This window comes from Ochlerotatus camptorhynchus, unplaced genomic scaffold (assembly GCF_037179485.1).
Source record: "Ochlerotatus camptorhynchus isolate MF236.1 unplaced genomic scaffold, CSIRO-AGI_Acam_v1.1 ptg000660l, whole genome shotgun sequence".
Classification (NCBI taxonomy): domain Eukaryota; kingdom Metazoa; phylum Arthropoda; class Insecta; order Diptera; family Culicidae; genus Ochlerotatus; species Ochlerotatus camptorhynchus.
In genome coordinates this window covers 107,403-129,756 of record NW_027041139.1, presented here as the reverse complement: position 1 = coordinate 129,756, position 22,354 = coordinate 107,403, and the positions used below count along the sequence as shown (strand labels likewise).

At 40.3% G+C, this 22,354-nt stretch overlaps 1 protein-coding gene across 2 annotated transcripts; it reads right to left on the bottom strand.

Annotated features, from left to right (window-relative positions):
- Window positions 1-842: 842 nt before the first annotated feature.
- dnk (deoxynucleoside kinase) lies at window positions 843-22,354 on the bottom strand. 2 transcript variants are annotated; one of them, XM_065237918.1, is made up of 5 exons: window positions 22,181-22,354; window positions 20,953-21,292; window positions 2,278-2,396; window positions 2,058-2,209; window positions 843-1,985 (listed from the first exon to the last, which is right to left on the bottom strand). In XM_065237918.1, the coding sequence occupies exons 1-5, from the start codon at window positions 22,200-22,202 to the stop codon at window positions 1,833-1,835; spliced, it is 786 nt and encodes a 261-aa protein (XP_065093990.1). In that variant the 5' UTR covers window positions 22,203-22,354; the 3' UTR covers window positions 843-1,832. The 2 variants fall into 2 exon arrangements, with proteins under 2 accessions (XP_065093990.1, XP_065093991.1); XM_065237919.1 differs by lacking the exon at window positions 22,181-22,354 and adding an exon at window positions 21,368-21,496 and having other exon boundaries at window positions 845-1,985.

Sequence of the window (22,354 nt, the reverse complement as noted above, 5' to 3'; positions counted from 1 at the left end):
AAAGAAATTATCATTGTTGCCATTGTGACATTTTGTACATCGAACATTGCATTAACAACACCTGAAAATTTTGTAGGTGCCCCCAGAGCCACACGCATCATCCCATGAGAATTAAAGAATAAGATATGGTATTTTACTGCAGCCAAGTTATTAACGAAAGAGAAAATCCATGAAGAGAATTGACCAAATTCATTGTTCTGCTTAATATATTTGACTAACATTGCTTTAATCTTATAATGTTGGCCCGAAATTATTTTATTATTTTCATATGGGACTTAGGTACATATATCTTTACATCTAGACGAGCTTTGCTGGTCATCTACTTGATTTATGCATTGTTTTGTTTGTCAACAGCAACAGGTTCAATGTAGCTTCAATGATGGTTTGAAAAAACAAACTATCATTGGGGTTGCATTGTACCTGTAATATTGACAAACAAATATATAAATGTACTAACTGACCCATCTTGCTACTTCTAGGTTGTGCCTACACCAACAGCTAAAAATTTATTAACATGGTGATTCAAAGAGAAATTCAATTAATGTCAATTTGACCTTTTGCAATGTTCCTCCAGATACGCATCCCTAAGCAAGAATAAGAACATGTGTTGGTCTATATTTGCTGAAAGAGCCGGTAAAAATTAAAATGATCGTTATTTGTAAGGAGTCCATGAAAACGGCAAATTTTAAATTGGATTAAAAGAATTTAGTTTGTACAAGTTCGGAATAAATTTTCTCATTTTTGAATTTTCCACGGATTTTTAAACTTTTACCGAACAGTTCCGCAATTCAAAACTTTACTGACTGGATTAGTGTGTAAATAACCACCCCTATTCTGTATTTCGTTTCGAACGAAATTCTCATACAAAAAAAAAAATTTTGTATGTGAATTTCGTTCGAAACGAAATACAGAATAGGGGTGAACATATGATTATCCAAGTTCGGAATCCAGGTCCCAACCCGAGATCAAATCAGGTGCCATTTTACTGAAGCCTAAATAGTTGAAAAAAACGATGTATACCCTTCTTTGTAAGAAGGGTAAAACATAAAAGAATTCATTCATAGACACTAATTTCATATTAGCTCGACTAAGTTTATGGTAATCTAATTTTTGCACACTGTGAAGGAAAATACATTACAAGTGCTTAGGGCCAGGGATTTTGTTTTACGATCCGAAATATGTTAGCATATAGCGCATTTAGACAATGTAATTCCATGTTTTGATATTTTTGTTCATCGGTGTATTGGAATGGGAGTAATAAGAGTTATCATCTATTGAAGCAAAATACCAAACCAATTTGACAACAATTGTTTTACTATGCATACCGTGAAAGCGCCGTATTTGATGCGGTTCCTAACATGATGTGCCTGTGCGCTAGATGAAAAATATCTCGTCAAAATCAAGATGCGGTCAAAAATAGACGAATGCGTCATCATTAGGAACCGTGTCAAGTACGGTGTTGGCACAGTACCGACTTATGGTTAAGTAATACTAATAAATAGTGTTTAGTTACTACTACTGTAGAATATGAATTTGGGATAGCCATATCCGAAAGATTTCGGATAAACTAAACTGTTACTATTTGTAATTTGGAGATACCATTTTAGAAAGCTGATTTCGGTGATATAATCTGTTTTTACATAATTTGTTTCTATTTTTTAAGCATTCTGTAAATTTTTTGCTTCTTTGGCCTATATATTGTGTGTTGTTTGTGAATGTATGTGTTGTATTCTACAACTGTAATAATTTAACATGTACACTTAAACAGCATATGCTGGGGGCTAGATAATTGCAAACTGTTTAAAATAAATTATTGAAATATCGTTACTATACTACAATTCAGTTCTAGATCTTTTACTTGGTGATGCAAGGATGGGATGCTGGTTGGTATTGTCTATAAGAATTGGTTTGAGAATGCTGGTTTCGGATCGCTTATACTCCGAACTTATGTTATTCAAATCTAAATTAGCATCCAACACCAGAACCTAAAAATAAAAATAAGAACATCACAATTATGTTAAATTAAGACAATTTTATAAGCAATGTTCTACAATTACCGGTGCTAATCTTGGAAACGATCCATGGATAAGCCAATTTTCATGTAGCTCGTGTAATTCCTGTAGATACTTTAATGGTACGCAACTTTCTTCAGACCTTGCACGTTTCATCATTCTATCGTATACGATTTCCGGGTTAGTTCTTAGGTACACTAAAATGAAAGCAAATGTTTCATGATAAACTTTCTTTCGAACATACTAAAAAATCAGCTGATGTTACCTATCAAATCTGCTTGAATGTGTATATTCGCATGAATGAATTCGTACCACTCTTGCAGGATGTTGTACATGCCTTGATGTAAACTACCAGACGCCAACATATTTTCCACGAAACAGTATCTTAAAAAAAATTGTTTGCTTAAATGACTGAAAACTGTATTTCTTTTTAATAAAGTATGTTCCTATAAGTGTGAATAAGGATTGTACGTCATTTCCCGAAATGCCAATCCCCCCTCGGAAAACAATTTCCTGGAATGTATAATTTCCCGGTACATCTCCCGGAAACTCTGTTTCCCGAAATACTTTGTTTTTGGTGTAAAAACTATTCAAATATGTTAGCGACATTACCCCGAATGTCACTATCCCGAACTTCATTGCCCTGAACGCCACTATCCCACAAAGAATTACCCCGAATGACCATCCATTGAGCATTTCGAAAAGTTGTTGATTAAACGGCGCCGGTGGTGTAGTGGTAAGCGTGATTACCTCTCACCCCAGCAGGCCTGGGTTCAATCCCAGTCGGCGCCGCCGGGATGTTCTTGAGGCATAACATCTCTGATCACGCCTTCCTTTGGATGGGAAGTAAAGCCGTTGGTCCCCGGTTCATGAGTTGATGGGTCGATAGGTGGTAGGGTCCAGGTGTGGGAGCTGCCTTCCTGGCACGTCGGTAGCATTGGTGCTCAGCACGGAAAACAAGATCAACGGAAAAAACAAACCAAAGGAAAAAAAAAAAGTTGTTGATTTTCCTAATTATAGCGGAAATGGCTCTAATGTTGGCCTATGGATCTAAGATTAAGCCCATCGCTAAAAGTCTGCTATTTATCAGTTTTATCTAGTTGGACCGGTACTAATGGATATTTTTGGTCGCTATTGAAAATTTAGCGATTGCTGAATTTATGTATGGGCCCAAAATTAGGTCCATTTAGGCCGACATTACATTTATTTCCCCTATTATATGTATTTAGTATTTCCTTTTTAATTAGGTAAATCTATCCATCTATCGATTATCATCTTCTATATATATATATAAAAATGAATTTCTGTCTGTCTGTCTGTCGGAAACTACTGAACCGATTGGCGTGAAAATTTGTATACAGGGGTTTTTGGGGCCGTGGAAGGTTCTTATGATGGTTCGAGACCCCTCCCCCTTCTGTAAGGGGGGGCTCCCATACAAATGAAACAGAAATTTCTGCATAACTCGAGAACTAATCAAGCAAATGGAACCAAATTAGGCATGTGGGGGCGAGTGTGAGGGTATAAGGAGATAATCATAGGGGGTAGCCCCTTAGATAATAGGGGGGGGGGGCTACGTACAATATAGCATGCTTTTTTTAAATCGGCGCATAAACTCAAGCTCATATTGAATCCCGAGCAAGACCGGGCACACTCAGCTAGTATATATATATATATATAAATAAATTTTTGTCTGTCTGACCCTTATAGACTCGGAAACTACTGAACCAATCGGCGTGAAAATTTGTATGCAGGGATTTTTGGGGCAAGGAAAGGTTCTTATGATGGTTCGAGTCCCCTCCTTTACTAGTGACTGCCCTGAAAAGAACCTTTTGATATGAATTTTAGTTGGGACATGTTCTGAAAATTAACTCTTTTAGAAAATGTTGGTGGCCCTGAAAAGGGCCGATGGTAGTACAGACTTAAAGCCTTTGGAAGATGATGATGACGTGTAGGCAGCTGCGTATTCAGTGACGGCATCACGGATCACATTTTCTCGGCACACCTTCAGCACACCTCTGGTTTCCTCGTACATCAGACCGGAGATGAGCTTGACACCACTACCACGTCGAGCCAGACGACGAATGGCAGGCCCTGGATGTTATCACACGATGACACTTGGCGACTCCTTTACCAAATCCTTTGCCACCCTTGCCACGACCAGTCATGCCTCCTGGTTGTTTTTGAACGGGTGAATCGCAACTAATGCGAAGGCGCAGTTAGCTACCTGTTATATAGACAATCAGCTCTGCCGGTACTATATTTTCTCGCTTCCTATTGGCTATACACAGTAACCAATGAGAAGTGAGAAAATGTGGTACCGGTAGAGCTGGTTGTCTATGTAACAGGTAGCTAACTGCACGTTCGGATTACAGATTCTCTGCTTGATCGTCAAGCAGTTCAGTTCGGTGTTAGCTCGCTCTGTCGAGTTGTTCGATAATTCATTCCAAACTTTTATTCGCCTCGTCGCATCGCCAGTGTCGGTCGCATCGTGTGATGAGAAGACAGCGCTCCCGGAGCAGGCTTTGAGAGAAAGCGGAGAAGAACAGTGGTGAGGGTAGCACGAGTGTACCTATATCAAATAGGTACGCTACTCTTCCCACCGATGCACAGTGGCACGAATATGAATAAAGACGGTCAAAAATATTTTCTACCCTTTTTCGACGTTTTAGAGACTGGGTGCCTTGGGAGAAGTTGCTCAAAATTATAACTCGCATCTTTTGAAATACACACCTGAATAATATTTAAGCTAGTATTACACATCCAAATTCTAACTTTTTCCAGTTACGAGATAATGGTTCCATGTCTTGGACAAAGTTGCAGAGCAGTTGATTTCATGAACATTTGCTAAAGACACGAAATTTCTACATCATAACTCTGTAGAGCTATAATAGATTTTCTTTTAAGACTACCTTAATATTGGGTTTTTAAGTTAATTAGTGCTTTTTTCAAATTTGATCAAATTATCATGTTCTAAGAAATTGTTGGCATCATTAAAATATACAACTTTGCTGAATACACCAATGCTTTTCATTGACATCAATGTGATATACAGCCCATCAAGCGTTTTTGTGATGTCATATTCAACGGCTCGAAAAGAGGGTGGGCGGGCCGTGGCGGGGTCTAAAACTGGTTGTATTTTGAAGATTACCTTACAAAATAGTACTTCTGAAAATTTCAGCGTTGGGTACTGAGGGGTACCTAGCCAAATCTCGATTCGAAAATGTCAATATTATATACAACCCATCGGACGGTTTTGTGACACCATATTGAACGGCCCGAAAAGATGGTAGGCGGCCCTGGCAGGGTTTAAAACCGATTGAATTTCGAAGATTACATTATAAAATAGTACTCCTGAAAAATTCCGCGTTGGGTATTGAGCTATGAATCAATGATTTTAACAGATTTTAACCTACACATGTTTGAACTTGCAAATTATTTAAATTATTAAGCTTAATCTGGAGATGTATTTAATGGGTTTGTTCTTAATGTGTTTGTTCTTCAGTGTACCTACATTGATATGTACATTCATTGCAATATTGATACTCATATGTTGATAGTTGCAAATATTATAATGCAAGCTAATAATATTGGTATATTCTTTGCCCTTTATTATATACAATATGGACTAAAATATCGGTATAACTTTCAAGAAAACTAGAATAAATGATAAAATTCTGACTACGGTTCTAAAGGGTTCCAACTTTGGACCTACCCACACCACCCTCTTTTCAGAACATGGAACGTGACTTCACAACAGATGTTTGAAACTTCCTCGTGCACATCGCTGAACGCTGCTGCAGATGACTATTTTGGGCTTGACGTTTTGGAGATAGCAAAGAGCGATAGAGTTTATTTAATTATCTAGGTGTGATTTTTTTCACGAACAACTTTTTTTTTTTTTGCTTTATTATAGAGACTTTCAGCCTGTAGCTGGTTCGTCTCTTTACGAACAACTTGTATTGAAGTTGTGGTTCAAAATGAATTCATTCAATCTTTGTCGGATGGAATTGTTCAAAGTGTGGGCGGAGCAGATTCATGGAAATCGTCATGTCAAATATTATCGAAGATAGTCAGGTAAGGAGTAATTAAAACATATTTTTTTTTCAATATTGGCATACTCAAAATATCAAAGTTCAGAATATGCAGTTGATGTACAAACCCATTGATAACATTTCAAGATAATGCAATTTTTATATAGTTGTAAATTGTATCATGAGTAAGTAGCACACTCGTAGCACACATTGGTTTATAACTTGTACTAAATATATATAAACGAGATTTGACTAGGTACCCCTCGGTACCCAACGCTCAAATTTTTAGGAGTACTATTTTATAAGGTGACCTTCCAAATACAATCAGTTCTCGACTAGATCAGGGCCCGCCTACCCTATTTTCGAGCCATTGAATATGACGTCACAAAAACGCATGATGGGGTACATATAACATTGACTATTTCGACTCGAAATTTGACTAGATACCCCTGGAAACCCAGCACTGAACTTTTCAGGAGTACTATTTTATAATGTAATCTTCGAAATTCAATCGGTTTTAAACCCAGCCAGGGGCCGCCTACCATCTTTTCGGGCCGTTCAATATGGCGTCACAAAACCGTCCGATGGGCTGTATATAATATTGACATTTTCGAATCGAGATTTGGCTAGGTACCCCTCAGTACCCAACGCTGAAATTTTCAGAAGTACTATTTTATAAGGTAATCTTCAAAATACAACCAGTTTTAGACCCCGCCAGGGCCCGCCCACCCTCTTTTCGAGCCGTTGAATATGACGTCACAAAAACGCTTGATGGGCTGTATATCACATTGATGTCAATGAAGAGCATTGGTGTATTCAGCAAAGTTGTATATTTTAATGATGCCAACAATTTCTTAGAACATGATAAATTGATCAAATTTGAAAAAAGCACTAATTAACTTAAAAAACCAATATTAAGGTAGTCTTAAAAGAAAATCTATTATAGCTCTACAGAGTTAAGATGTAGAAATTTGGTGTCTTTAGCAAATGTTCATGAAATCAACTGCTCTGCAACTTTGTCCAAGACATGGAACCATTATCTCGTAACTGGAAAAAGTTAGAATTTGGATGTGTAATACTAGCTTAAATATTATTCAGGTGTGTATTTCAAAAGATGCGAGTTATAATTTTGAGCAACTTCTCCCAAGGCACCCAGTCTCTAAAACGTCGAAAAAGGGTAGAAAATATTTTTGACCGTCTTTATTCATATTCGTGCCACTGTGCGATGTTGGGAATACCACCTCCGCCACGGTGAAGCGATCCAATAAGAGGAAGAAACACCAAGGCCAGTCCGATGGTGCGAGTGGACGTGATGACGTCACAGCGACGAACGCCAGCAACATCGGTGATTTCGGCGACGCCATCGACAACGAAAATTCTGCCGGCCCGAGTGCGGCAAAAGTGAAGCTACCTCCATTGCTAATGAAAAATGCCCATCTTAATGAGCTCATCGCGGATCTAGCGACGCTGGGCGTTAAAGCCGAATACAAGTTGGGGAGAGTCGGCACCAAGGTGGTTCTCCGTACCAAAGCGGAATATGACTTGGTTGTCGCCCACCTGACGACTTCCAAGTTGGAATTCTTCACCCACGACATTCCCGGTGAGAAGCCATTCAAGTTCGTCATCAGGGGCCTGCCAAACTTCAACCCGAAGTTTATCGAAGCTGAAATCAGAGACCGATGGCCCCAAGTGCCGTCTATCGGATGACAAGGAAGGACAAAAATGTGAAGGCGTATCCGGATTGCCTTTTCCTGGTACACTTCCAGAAGGGAACGGTGACGCTCAACGCGCTGAAAACCATCCGCTCCATCAATTCCATCATCGTCCGCTGGGAGCCATATCGTGGCGGCCATCGTGATGTAACTCAGTGCCAACGGTGTCTGAACTTCGGACACGGCACCCGCAACTGCAACATTAAGCCACGCTGTGGCAATTGCGCTCAAGACTACGCCACTTCCGACTACCCTGCTGATGGAGCCGTGGCGTTTAAATGTGCCAACTGTGGTGGTGCTCACCAAGGATCCAATAAGCAGTGCCCTATACGCGAGGATTTCAAGCGCATCCGAAATCAGGCGTCCAACAACAATCAACCAGCACGAAGGAAGGATAAGGCCCCGGCGTTCAGGGCGGAGGACTTTCCGCCTCTTCATTGACAAGCGAATCCAAGGGTGCGAACCGCCCCCCTCAAGAAACGTCTGGATCTTCTGCTGAACAAAACTCTCCATCCCCCCCTGAATTCTGGAGACAACCAACAGCTCAACCAAATAATCCCGATCTGTTCACAGCGGATGAATTGATGGAGATTTTCATCAACATGACCGGTGCTCTACGTAAGTGCCGCAATAAGCCCGTACAGATCCAAGTGCTCGGTAAGTTCATCATCCAGTATGGTGTCTAAACCGCTAACCATCGCTACCTGGAACGCTTGCTCTATAAGAGCAAAACAGATTGAGCTTGCCGACTTCCTCCGCAAGCATAGCATCGACATGGGTCCCACCTGACCCACCTAAAGCTTCTGATTGCCCAACCACAACATTATCCGGCTTGATCGCACCAGCTCCAGGGGGGGGGGGGGGTAGCGGTCATCGTCAGAAAGGGAATCAAGTTTTGCACTCTGCCCCACATCCGCACTTCTTTCATCGAGGCCGTTAGTGTGGAGGTGGAATCACCAACTGGAAACGTCCGGTTTATCGCTGTTTACTGCCCACGCCAGTGTACCGCAAGCAATGGACTAGGAATCCAATTCAACAAGGACCTGACCGCCATCACCCGTATTAGCTCCCGATTCATCGCTGGGGGCGACCTGAACGCCCGCCATGAAGCTTGGCGGAACTACCAGAGGAACCGGAACGGATGTCTATTGTTCCATCACGCACAACATGGACTGTACACTGTGTAATTTCCGGACGAACCAACTTTCATCTCTCCGGCGGGAAATCCCTCCACCTTGGACTTTTTCCTGTCAAACATCGGACTATCCAAGCCGGAGGCGCAAAACGATCTCAGCTCCGACCACCAACCGGTGGTGACTGAAGTCGCTGTCAATGTGATTCCTGCTAGAAGCTGCCTGTGTAAAAACTACCACCATGTCAACTGGGTTCAGTACGGACGAATGGTGGACAGCAACATCAATGAAAATCCACCGCTCGACACCGTAGATGACATCGACCGGACGTTGGAACGACTCCAACAGGCCATATCCATGGCTGACGAGGCATACGTTCGACAAGTTCCTGTGAGGAGTAAGTTTGTTGCTATTGATTCCCACACCCAATTACTGATTCGGTTGAGAAATGTTCGTAGACGCCAGTTTCAGAGGACTGGAGATCTGGGCAAAAAACGTGAAATGACCGATCTGAACAGGCAGATTGCTTCCAGAATGGACTCACTCCGAAATGAAAGTTTCGGGCGTGTTGTCCAGAATCTGGACGACCGCTCCAGACCATTCTGGAAGGTAGCCAAGGTCCTGAAAACTCATCCCAAACCCGTTCCACCTCTCAGAGTCGAAAATTATGACGATCGGCTTTTAATCACCCCACAGGAGAAAGCAAATGTGATCGGCGAGTATGTCGCTTCATCGCATTTGCTTGGCTCAACTATCCAAAGTCCGCTCGATGATCAAGTTGCGCAATGCGTTCAAAACCTAGATGCCCCCCTCGTGTCTTGCCTCCGGCGGATATGATTACAGTACAACAGATTTGCTCAGCGCTGAAATGCACCAAGAACATAAAGGCTCCCGGGTTTTGACGGTATATTCAACTTGATCTTGAAGAGACTCAGCATGAAAGTGCAGTCTCTTCTAACCGCTTTCTTTAACAGATGTTTGGAACTGCACTACTTCCCGTAAAAAAAAATCCAATAAAAATATAATGATTTTTATTGTCTTTGTAACCATGATATTTACTGTCAAAAAATTGGAAATTTTTGTCCATTACCATAAGATCACAACGAAATTCATGGTTCACAACCAGGCATGGAAAATCATTTGCATTCATTTCGTGAATTTATTTACATTCATTTGCCTCTAACTTTTTTCTTGAACAGCATTCCGCAAAATGATGTCTAGATATTTTGTTGGTTTTGTTATTAGCTACAACTTTTATTAACAAGTCAAATTCGTATCTCATATGCATGACAAACCAGAGTGAACAGAAGCCACTACTGTTTTTCAGTGAATGTATTTTACATTCACTGAAAAACAGTAACAAGTTCTGCCCGCTCTAGTTCGTGATGCATAAGAGATACAGATTTGAGTTGTGAGCAAAAGTTGTAGCTAATAACAAAAGCTACAAAAGTTCTATACATCATTTTGCGGAATGCTATTGATGAAAAAAGTTAGAGGCAAATGAATGTAAATGAATGTATGAAATGAATGCAAATGATTTTCCATGCCTGTTCACAACAATGAAAATCATGCTATTTGAGAAATTTACAGTAAAAAGGGGGGTTGTTAAGCATCTTAACAATATAAAAAAGTGATTTTTCCCAAACTAATTTGATCTCATCACACTAATTTTCGTTGATTGAGCATTGTTCCTCGCATTGTTCGTTAAAAATTGAAGTCTATTTTTTCTCCCGTACAATAATTTAACAATAAATTTTAATGTACTCAAAATTCAACAGTAAAAATCATTGTAATTTCGTTGTTTTTTTTTTCCTTGATTTGTTTTTCGTCGATCTTGTTTTCCGTGCTGAGCACTAATGCTACCGACGCCAGGAAGGCAGCTCCCACACCTGGACCCTACCTATCGACCCATCAACTCATGAACCAGGGAACCAACGGCTTTACTTCCCTTCCGAAGGAAGGCGTGATCAGAGATGTTATGCCTCAGAACATCCCGGCGGCGCCGACTGGGATTGAACCCAGGTCTGCTGGGGTGAGAGGTAATCACGCTTACCACTACACCACCGGCGCCGCTATAATTTCGTTGTTTTATTATAATTATTTTTTTCGGGTTTTCAAGCATTTGGAAAGTAGCAAAAATCATACCAATCCGCAAACCCGGTAAGGATCCAACATTGTCTTCAAGCTACAGATCAATAAGCCTCCTTTCAGCGCTAAGCAAATTGTTCGAGAGACTTATTCTCAATCGTTTGCTCAAGTTTGTCGAGGAAAGCAACATTCTCCTTCCGGAACAGTTTGGATTCAGAAAGGGGCACTCCACCAATCATCAGCTAGTACGGGTGATTGTTTATTGTTGTTGTTTATTGAAAAATTCAACTGACAATTACTGTCTAAATGAATAAAACTTAAACTAAATAGTTACGGTCAACGGTACGGAAAAGGCCAAGTAGCCGGCCATTGAAGTCGAACATATAAAAAAAGTTGTTGAATTGCCGGCTGATTGCTCGAATTGGCTCGTGTTGTGTATAATTCCGGCTCCGTGGTTCCAAAAACAGAAAGTCGCGTTGACGAAGAGACCTCTCAGGGTCATACATATTTAGCTGTGACAGCAGTGTTGGGCAGTCAATGTCACCTGTAAGCAGCTTTCCAGCGAACATAGCTTGAGCGACCGTCCGTCTCACCTCTAATGGCTCGATTCCCAGGAGACGGCAACGCTCCTCGTACGGTGGCAAGTTCGTTGGGTCACGCCAGTTGAGGAAACGAAGAGCATATCTCACAAACTTGCGTTGAACGGATTCAATTCTAGTGATCCAGCTAGCATGGAAAGGGCACCAAACAACTGAACTTGACTCCAATAAGGATCGCACAAGCGAGCAGTAAAGTGACCTGAGACATAGCGGGTCACCAAAATTTGTCGGCAATTTTGAAAATAAAGCCCAATTGTCGATTAGCTCTGGAGATGATGTCATTGTAGTGGATTCTGAAAGTAAGTCTGCAGTCCAAGGTAACGCCGAGATCCTTTATGTGCTCTACACGAGCAAGACAGCGTCCGTAGAGAACATAGTCAAACATGATTGGTTCGATTTTTCGGTGATAGGAAATAATGTTACATTTTTCTATGCTTAGACTCATCAAATTTCTTGAGCACCAGTCAGCAAAAATACCTAACATATTCTGGAGATCCCAGCAGTCCGAGAGGCTTTTAATAATTTTGTAGATTTTCGTATAGTCTGCATAGAAAACGCGGCATTCTGATGGTATCAGCAAGGCGACATCGTTTAAAAAGATCGAAAATAGTAGCGGTCCTAGGTTACTGCCTTGCGGGACTCCCGAGTTGTTTGAGAAAACATCCGATTCCGACGCGCCAATCTTGACATAGCGATTCACCAAGTAAGATCTGAACCAATCCACAGCAGTTGACGAGATGCCAAGTATCTCCAGCTTGGCCAGCAAGATATTATGGTCCACCGTGTCAAAAGCAGCTTTTAGATCCATATACGCCGTATCGACTTGCCATCCTGAATCCATGCATCGCAGACAGTTAGAAGTGAACTGCACCAGGTTCGTGGACACGGAGCGCTTCGGGTAGAAACCGTGTTGTTCTGTATCGATATAATTTTTGCAGCGTGCGAACAAAGCACCATTTATGATAATCTCGAACAGTTTTGAGCAGGCACACAGGGAGGTGATTCCACGATAATTTATGACATTCCGTTTATCTCCTTTTTTGTGCACTGGGAACAGATAAGAAAGTTTCCAGCGGCAGGGGAACTCACATTGCTGTGCCGAGAGATTGAATAGCCTCGCAAGTGGAAGGCAGAGATTGGCTACACAACGTTTTAGAACTGATGACGGAATGCCGTCAGGTCCGGAGGCGAACGAGAGCTTCAGTTTGCGTGTTGCGGCTATCACCATGTCTTCTGAAATGCGCGGAATAACGAAACTAAACACATCACGTGGCATCCCAACAGCAGCATCCAGCACTTGTGTTGGCGAAGCGGAGAAATCGTTGAACACTTGCTTGAAATGACGAGCAAACAAGTCGCACTTTTCTCTTTCACTATTAGCCGAGTCATTCCCGAGAAACATGGAACAAGGCAACCCGGATTCCTTTCGTTTTGAGTTGACAAACGTCCAAAAACTTTTCGGATTCGTGCGAAGGTTCGCTTCCGTGCGTCTCACGTGTCGATTATAGAGAAAACGACTCGCAAAATTGAACAGTCGTTTGTAGTACGGCGAGCGAGAGTTACAATACTTTCGGAGGGCGGCAGAGCGTTGACGTTTTAGCACGCGTAGGCGTGAGTTAGACCATGCAGGCTTTAGCGGAGGTCGTCGAGCTGGGACAATGCGGAAAATAGCATCTTCCAGTGCAGCACTGAAAAAATCTACTGCATCATTCACGCTAGCGGCAGTTTCGATAAATTGCCAATCAATTTCCGCAAGTGCATTGTTCAATGCAACATAATCGGCCCGGCGAAAGTCCAAAGAGTAGCACTCAGATGACGGCGTAAAAAGAATCGGCGCAGGTAAACTAAATGACACGACGAGAGCGGGATGATCGGCATCTAGATCAATCAGTGGCTCGACCGGCAAGGAAACAGAAGTGCCCGGTAGTGCGATGAATAACATCCGAAGTAACAAAGCTGCATCCAAGTCCACAGCCAGCCATGGCCTTGTTAGACGTTGAAAAGGCGTTTGACAATGTTTGGCATGACGGACTTGTGTACAAGCTTTGTAACTTCAACTTCCCATTACATCTGGTTAAAATCACCCGTAACTAACTCCAGCAAAGGTCGTTTAAGGTATTGTTGAATGGTTGTCTTTCAGACATGTTTTCCATCCTAGCAGGAGTCCCGCAAGGCAGTCTGCTGGGCATTTACAGTTCCGACATTCCTACCCTCGGTGACGGTTGCGTGTTTTTCCTGTTCGTAGATGATACCGCAATAGCCGTCAAAGGAAGGATGCCTCGCGAAATAACGAACAAACTTCAACGATGCCTTAACGCCTTTGCTGATTATGCCACCACGTGGAAAATCAAAATCAATGCCTCCAAAACACAATCATGTTCCTCCATCGGCAATCGCCCAAACTGAAACCGGCTCCATCTTGTACTGTAATCATGGATGGCACAAGGGTTGAGTGGTCTGCCGAAGTAACCTATCTCGGAATGTTGTTCGATGAAAAGCTCCTCTTCCGTTCGCATGTAGAGAAAACTGTAGTCAAGTGTTCTGCATTGGTTAGGTGTATGACATTTCTGCCTCTCAAGGATGAACAAACTGGCTATCTACAAACAAATCATAACACCTGCGATTCTCTACGTAGCTCCGGTGTGGGAATCATGTGCACAGACTCGCAGGAACAAAATTCAGGTCGCTCATAATAAGTGCTGAGGATGGTGCTTGATCGTCCTTTCGACACTAGAATAACAAATTTACACGAAGAGGCAGGCATTGCCAAAATAGATTCCAGAATTATCGAAATTAAGACAAAATTTGCACAAAAATGTAATTTATCAGAACATGCTTTGATAAGCAATTTGTATATAGTAGATTAGGTGTATTTAGTAGTTGTAGATTAGTTGTAGTTGTAAATAGTAGTTATAAGTAGCCTCCTTTTTCAAATTTACAACAAGCCAACCCCACCAAGGTGGTCATTCTTAAAACAGGCCTGATAGGACTAGGAACTGTAATTAATAATAATTGAAATTCAAAAGAACTAAAGTTGAAAAGACGCATCTGTGTCACTTGAAAATTCAGACATGTAAACCACACAAACATAAGAAATAAATATCATTTAAAGTCAAAAAAAAAAAGTCGCGTTCGCATTAGGTGCGATGCACCCGTTCAACGGTAAACAAGCAGGAGGCATGACTGGTCGTGGCAAGGATTTGGTAAAGGAGTCGCCATGTACGAGGAAACCCGAGGTGTGCTGAAGGTGTGCCGAGAAAATGTGATCCGTGATCCCGTCACTGAACACGCCAAGAGCAGACAGTCCCGGCCATGGATGTCGTCTACGCATCATTATCACCAACAACCAAGTAACAAAACGGCCCTTTTCAGGGCCACCAAGTTCATTTAAGAAAAGAGTTTAAAGTAGAATTTTTAAAGAACTACAAAAATAATTTTCACCATTAAGATTTTTCCTCATTTCCAAATATTACAGAGTGTCATCAAAATACATGGAATGTTAAGATATTGAGATCGTGAGAGTGAATTTTCTCTTTCAAATTTGAATGTTTTGGTAGTAAAGCGGTTAAAAATGTATGGGAAAAAACCTTTTTTATTTAATTCTAGCTTATTTCCAGGAAAAAAAACTGAACGACAAAGTCCATAAACGATTTCTTTAGGCTGTCGTCAACTTTTTTTGGAAAGCTATGTGAAATTCACATGGATTTCATGCATTACATATATGATATGTGATATATTTTTGAGTGTATCCCCTGTTTCCAAGTTTGGTTACAAGATTACAACTCTGGAGAGCATTTTGTGTGGTCGTTGGGAGCGTGTGGTTCTGAATATGGCGATGAGTGTACAAAATATTACGCAATTTCATCCTTCCTATTTGCACGCGCCCGAGGATCGGAGGCGAATGCCACTTGTTTCGTCTACTTACTACTCTCTGACGACTGTGCTGGGGAAGCAGCATATGCATGTAGGTAATTGGTGGATTTGTTAGTTAATTCGACGCTTTTGGACAATGCTGGACATTTACCAGTTTTTCAATAGTTTCTTGTTGAAAATCAACATTCGGAAGCATTGTTATCGATACGTAGCCATATTTCTGATCGATTGGTGATAAAATTATTGAAATTTTACCACGGGCAGCTGAGTTATTAACGTTCAAAATCTTTGATAATTTGTTACATGTTCCATTTTCAGTTTTCACAAAGTGTACCCCCATATAGAAATCATAGACGTAGTCCTACGTCAAAAAATCGTTCATTTGACTTCTCTTTAATCATTCACGTTAGTGTTGTTATGGTATAATTCGTAGATTGGATTCCAGCATTCACATATCTTTTGAAATTCTCAGTCAGACATTTTGCATTAACGAATTAACGAACGTTAACAAATAATCGAATAGCTACCAACATTGTAAAGGAGCCAGACCCTATCACCCACCGTATCACCAAATATATTACATTAACAATATGATCCACTATTTCGCTTAGCTGGCGAACCAAATTTTTAGCGATGAAAGCACCTCTGTGGCCGAAAAGACTACCAATGTATTTGTTTATCGTCACGAGGGGTAAACCAAATGATTTTTTTTAAATATTTCAAATGAATGTATTTTAGCATATTATTATCAAATAAAATGACAACAGTGACATGTCAGACAAATGTTAAAGTTCTATACACAATGTAATTAATGAAAATAATGTGACTCTTACTTTTGTAATAAGTGCTATATACGCACCCCTCGACTGTAATTGATTGATTGTTGCTTACCTTTTTCAACGCTAGATGGTACGTGCAGCGATATTTTGCGGGTCGCCATTGCAATATTTGGAAAAGGCATGAATGGATCATATTGTTAATATGATATCACAGACAAACAGACATAACACAATGAATATTTCTCACTGTAAAACATCGTCGGTAAAACATTACCGCCATCTGTTGAGTACACTGTGGTGGGCACTACGCTGAACAGATGGCGATAGTGTGTAAACGTCAAACGCAAGGGAATTGACTATGCGCGCCACAGGTGGCTGTACTACCAACTACGATACTTTTAAATTGACCGTTAAATGCTTGTCCGATGAAAAACTTGCGAGTGTTATGTCTGTTTGTCTGTGATGATATATTTGGTATCACGTAAGATCACAAGGTCTACTAGTTAAAGTACGACAAAGATAATGTCCATAGCAATGCAACATATACAAGCAGAATTATGATGTCTATGCACATTATTTACAACCCAATTCCATGTATGAGTTTCTAAGTTATCCAAATTATCCTGGAGTTTAAATCGACGAAGTCCACGTAAACAGAAACACTGAACTGTCATCCGATTGAGGTTAACCCCGACGGTGCAAATCCTTATACACCACTTTAAACTATAGTCACTTTTTTTTTTGTAGTGTCAGAGGTAGCACTTGCTTAAACTCTACACTGGAATTTTGCTTCTATGAGCCTCTATTTTTAATCAACACACAGACGTTCCTAGGCTATGGTGCCCGTTTGGTCACTGTTGTTTTTGTGTTGATCCAAATAGTTTTGATAATATAATTGCGCATTCTTGTTTTTTAAAATGTTGATTTTTGTCCCAGTCTTATTTTGTCATTTTGTCTTGTGTATTAACCCCCACTTGTCTTGTTTATTGTGTCAACTTGTGTCTATTGTCCTTCCCCATCTGTTTTTAAACTCGTTCTGTTACTCTGTCATGACTAATTTCATTGATATTTAAAAATAGTAATATCAATTACAGGATAATATGGTTATTTCTCGATTACTTTTTCAAAGGGAAGCACCAGCTCCTGCAAACAATGCATCCGATCGTCGATCCGGCAGCTCGCACACGCTTACCAAACCAACACCACCAGCATGTAGAGGCAAATTTCCCCTATCTGATGATAGTGCCAGCACGCGCGGGCGAGCCACCAGTTACGCCAAATCGACGACGAAACGCACCGCCTACAAAAGCCGATACGCTCCCTTGAAAAAGTTATCGAGATTTCTACTAATTAATGAATTATTGACAATTACCTCTCATGATCCTTGGCTCCACTATGATTTTAACTTATCACTTTTTGATTATTTATCAAATACCTCTCCGAGTATATAACGCCCCGATGCCTTGTTGGTTTCTGGTCTCATTTGGATTGGTCCTGAATTTGTTTGATATCCTGTTCGAAGTAATTCTTTGAGTTCCAGCTTGTACGTGTCTCACGTCATATAATTCGCCATTCATAAAGATAATTGGTTAAATGGAGTAAAACATACATAAAGGTAGATTAGTATTAGTTGTACTTGATCCAAACAATAGAAAGAAGCATAGATGACTTAGTAGAAAAATAAAACTAATATATAACTAAAAGTGCAATGGATAAGTGTTAGTTCCGGGATCATTTTAGCACAGACAAACAGACGTAACTCTTTGAAAAAGTTTTTCTTGAAAACATAGTATCTCAAAACATAGGACCTCAGTAACGACATCTCTCGGGTTTCTTGCGGAAAAGAAGCTTGCTCGCTAACTCGCAAACAATATTGCATAAAAGTTCTATAGAATGTATAGAAATGTCAAAGTGATCCGATGCCAGCGCTGCGGCGAGTAGGTCGGGGAACTGATAATATTCAAATCAACCGTTAAATACGTGAACGAAGATACACAATGAAGGGTTACGTCTATTTGTCTGTGATTTTAGTGTCAGTAGTTATGTTAGTTTTGAACCGTATTCAGCAATATTTGCAGCAATTGTGATAAGATTATGTGACACTGCTACTACTACTATGTTAGATGTATGACTTGTCAATTTTCGCAACGCAATGTCTTTCAATAAATCACTCAATCAATTTGATGTTTGAAAATTTGCTCAAAAGGGTTTTGTTGACACATCATACCTTACCGAAAACTAAAGCACAACAATCCTAATTCCTATCCTATCAACATATTTAACACTTTCTTCTTCTTCTTCTTATTCGCATTTCAAGCTTATTGCTTACCGCATATTAGCTTATTGCGTGCTCTCAACTTAGTATTCTAAATGCACTTCCACAGTTATTAATTGAGAGCTTTCCATGCCAATACCGATGCATGAATTTGTATATTGTGCGGCAAGCACAATGATACTCTATGCCAAGGGAAGTCGAGAAAATTTCCAACCCGAAAGATTCCCTCGACCGGACCGGGAATCGAACCCGCCGCCTCCGGCTTGGTAATACCGTGCCTTAACTGACTAGGCTATGAGGCCCCTTGACACATATTTAACACATCTTTCCTAAAACTTCACTTGTTCCTAAGCGCCTGGTTGAAGATATGACTTTCGCTATTGACATTGTCTGTAATTAACAAATACACTAAATAGGAAGATTTATTATACAACTTCAAAGGCTAGTCGCCTCCCTAAGCGGACCCCCTCTTATGTTAATTAACTTTCTGAATTCTCTAATTGAAGTTTATTTAATAAATAACTGGAATCTCTAATCTACCTACACAATCATAACCCATGCTTTTAAACTAAAATTTAACGTGTTTCAAGTACTTCTGGCTTTGACATATATTAATTATATCTTTGTTCGTCCCAGGTGACACCTTCAAGTGACTAAAATGCTTCACTTTGAAGTTAGTTTCCAAGCTAATTTTAAATTGTATATTGTATAGGGTAAATGTTCCAATTACGCTCTCACGTTTCCACTATGTGGCACCACAAAAATACATATGGGTATGTCACAATAGAAGCACACCACAGTGGAAATCCCGAGCCATAGTTCAAACATGAACCACATATAAGATTAGTTACAATACCATGTACCAAAATGATGTTTAACATTGTTTCCTGAGTAATACTTCAATGAAAACAACAATGAAAGCTTGTCACGCAAATAGAAGGAGCCCCGTTGGGCACTTTCTGAAATATTTCAACAGTATAATTCCCTTGCAAACCCAAATAAATCTATCTGCGTAAAAATAAATAAAATAAGAGTGATTTGCGGCAAAACCCGCCAGTATCACACCCAACGTCAATGCCTATACGTAAGCGTACTACGACGCGGCTCTCAATCAAAGGAGTAACAAGTGTGATACTATCACTGCTAGACTAGATCTTTGGTTCTCTCATGCAGTGGTTTATCAGAGAGGGGAAGCTTAGTAATCTCCATTGCCTGCCCATGACGCCATTCTATCGCGGCATGAGCCAGCAACGCCGACCATAAACCTACCGTCTCCAACACTCCACTATAAAGCATGAAATTAAGCCCGCCCACCAACAGCAAGGTGCAAAAATTAGCCAAGGGGAGGGTCCACTTTAAACTATATCACTATAATCATAATCTGACGGAGATAATCACGAAAATCAGAAAAACAAAGTTGTTGAATATTACAACCAAACTGCTGCAACCAGGTCAATCCATCGGTTGTGTAATATAACGTTGTACGATGTACATCGATTTTGCGAACAAAATTACATCCATTGATGTAAAGTTGTATCTGCTTTTTGCTATTACATCATTATTTCATACATTACATTGATCGATACAAAAATTTTTTTTTTGCTGTATACTTGCGGGAGCCACTGTTTTTATTGGCTTAATGTGGTAGAAGTTTCGAGGTCGTGACGATAATTAAATCGAACTAAAATGTAGTCTGTTTTGGTGGTAATTTATCAATACGTTCCTGAATGCACTATGTTTGCGTTTTTAACGGGGAACATCGACACGACAAATGCGTAGACGGCAAACAAAATATGTTGATAGCTTTGTTCAGGATAGAATGGAAATTTGGCTAATGCAATGTATTATGGATTTAAAGTGTTTTTTTTCCTTGATTTGTTTTCCGTGCGGAACACCAATGCTACCGACACCAGGGAGGTAGCTCCCACACCATGACCCTACCTATCAACCCATCAACTCATGAACCGGGGACCAACGGCTTTACTTCCTTCCGAAGGCAACCGTGATCAGACATGTTATGCCTCAGAACTTCTCTGCGACGCCGACTTACCACTACACCACCGGCGCTGCTAAAAAGTGCATGTTGATCGATATTATGTTTAAACATTTCCTTCTGTTCCGTACAAAAATTTAAGCATTGATATTAAATTTTATTCTGTTTAGATAAAAAATGTTTATTTTGCGTAAAACGAAAACGTTCTGCACAGGCTTGAGCATTTTCAAAGGATGCCAGATTTCTATTGCAAAAAACTTAGTTGTCAGTTTGCGGGATTTTGTATCCACCAGACTATGAATATAGTGACTATACTTTGAACGCCTATCTAGATAACGGTAAAACAAGACGATAATTCCACATACATTCGTACAACCAAAAAATGATATTTATCAGCGGTTATTGCTCATGTTGCCATTTAATATCTGGGAAAGTTTGAAAGAATAATGCAACTTACCTGGCACTGAACATGGACCGCTCCATGAGCTTGACGCTTTTGTCCGTTTGATGGGTATGCATATTCAGCATCGTCAAAGTCACATAAGTTTGAAATGGCATCGCCCACCGATGCGGTTCCTTATACATAAGATCCAGCAAATTAACTCCCCCGCAGTCACGCCACTTCTCCACTGGCTCCGTCAGTAAACATACGCTGTCCTGGAACTTTTGAAAGTGGTTCAGGAAAGTTGTCTTGCCGCTACCGATGTTTCCTTCAATGAAAACAGTAAATGGCTTCTTGCACGAAGCACCAAGCCTTTCCGGTCCGATCGAAGCCGCCATATTTATAAAAGTACGTCCTGTCGAGGGTATGCAGAAGAAAATTGTAAATATTAAAAACTCATGGGTTCGGAAGCACAAAAGTTAGCACTCACACGATTTTTAAAATAAGTTACACACAATCAATCACACACAAAAAAAATTGCTAGTACGGAATAACCGATTATCAAACGCGGAAAACTTTCGTCAATAAAATTTTGTGGGCCGTCACAGAAAAAGATCGTTTTCGGCGGGAGTTTAAAAGTGAATCCGCGGCATTTGCCAAGTAAACTGACACGCAGCTCTCAAGAGTTAACGAAATTTTAGCGCGAAATCAAAAAGAAACCTGCGCGGCCCAGTGCTAGATAGAGGAATTTGCAAACAAGTCAATTTGATATAACGCATTGCGCACATTACTTAATTTTATGAATTTTATGAGACATAACTATCTCGGGGTTGGTGTCTACGCTAACGGAGTCAAAATAATACGATACGATTTAATAGGACCGAAGTTTTGGGGTATTGTGCGGAAAGGCTAAAAGTACGATTTTACGTTAAATCGTGTTGGTATCTTCTGCGCACTTTTTCCTTGGTTCATAACGAAAAAGTGCTCGGAGACACCAAGACGATACAACGTAAAAGCGCACTTTCTTAGCGATTCCGCACTTTTGCGGAGTCCAGTTAGAAATGCAAAATACAATAATGCCTCTAATTGAACATGAATAAACAACGCATAAAAATGAAATTTGAAATAGAATCAAAAATCTTAACTGAAACGAATCCAACGATGTTGAACAAACAAAAATAAATTATGTAGGTACATTATATTTTGCTCCCTGTTTACAATGACCTGAGCAATGGTATAACCGACAGGCTTACGTGATGATAATAAAATTACAATTACGTTTTACTGAGCAACATTCACTTACGAAATAGAATTTTCGCGAACATGTTTGCTGGTATTTCTTCAAGTATCGCCAATCATGAGATAAATCATCCGATTACATTAAAATTGATTTTTATTGGATAGATTTTCCCTTTGCACTGAATATGAACCATAAACCGAATGTAATCTGCAAAACGCAAAATGTTGAACTGCAACA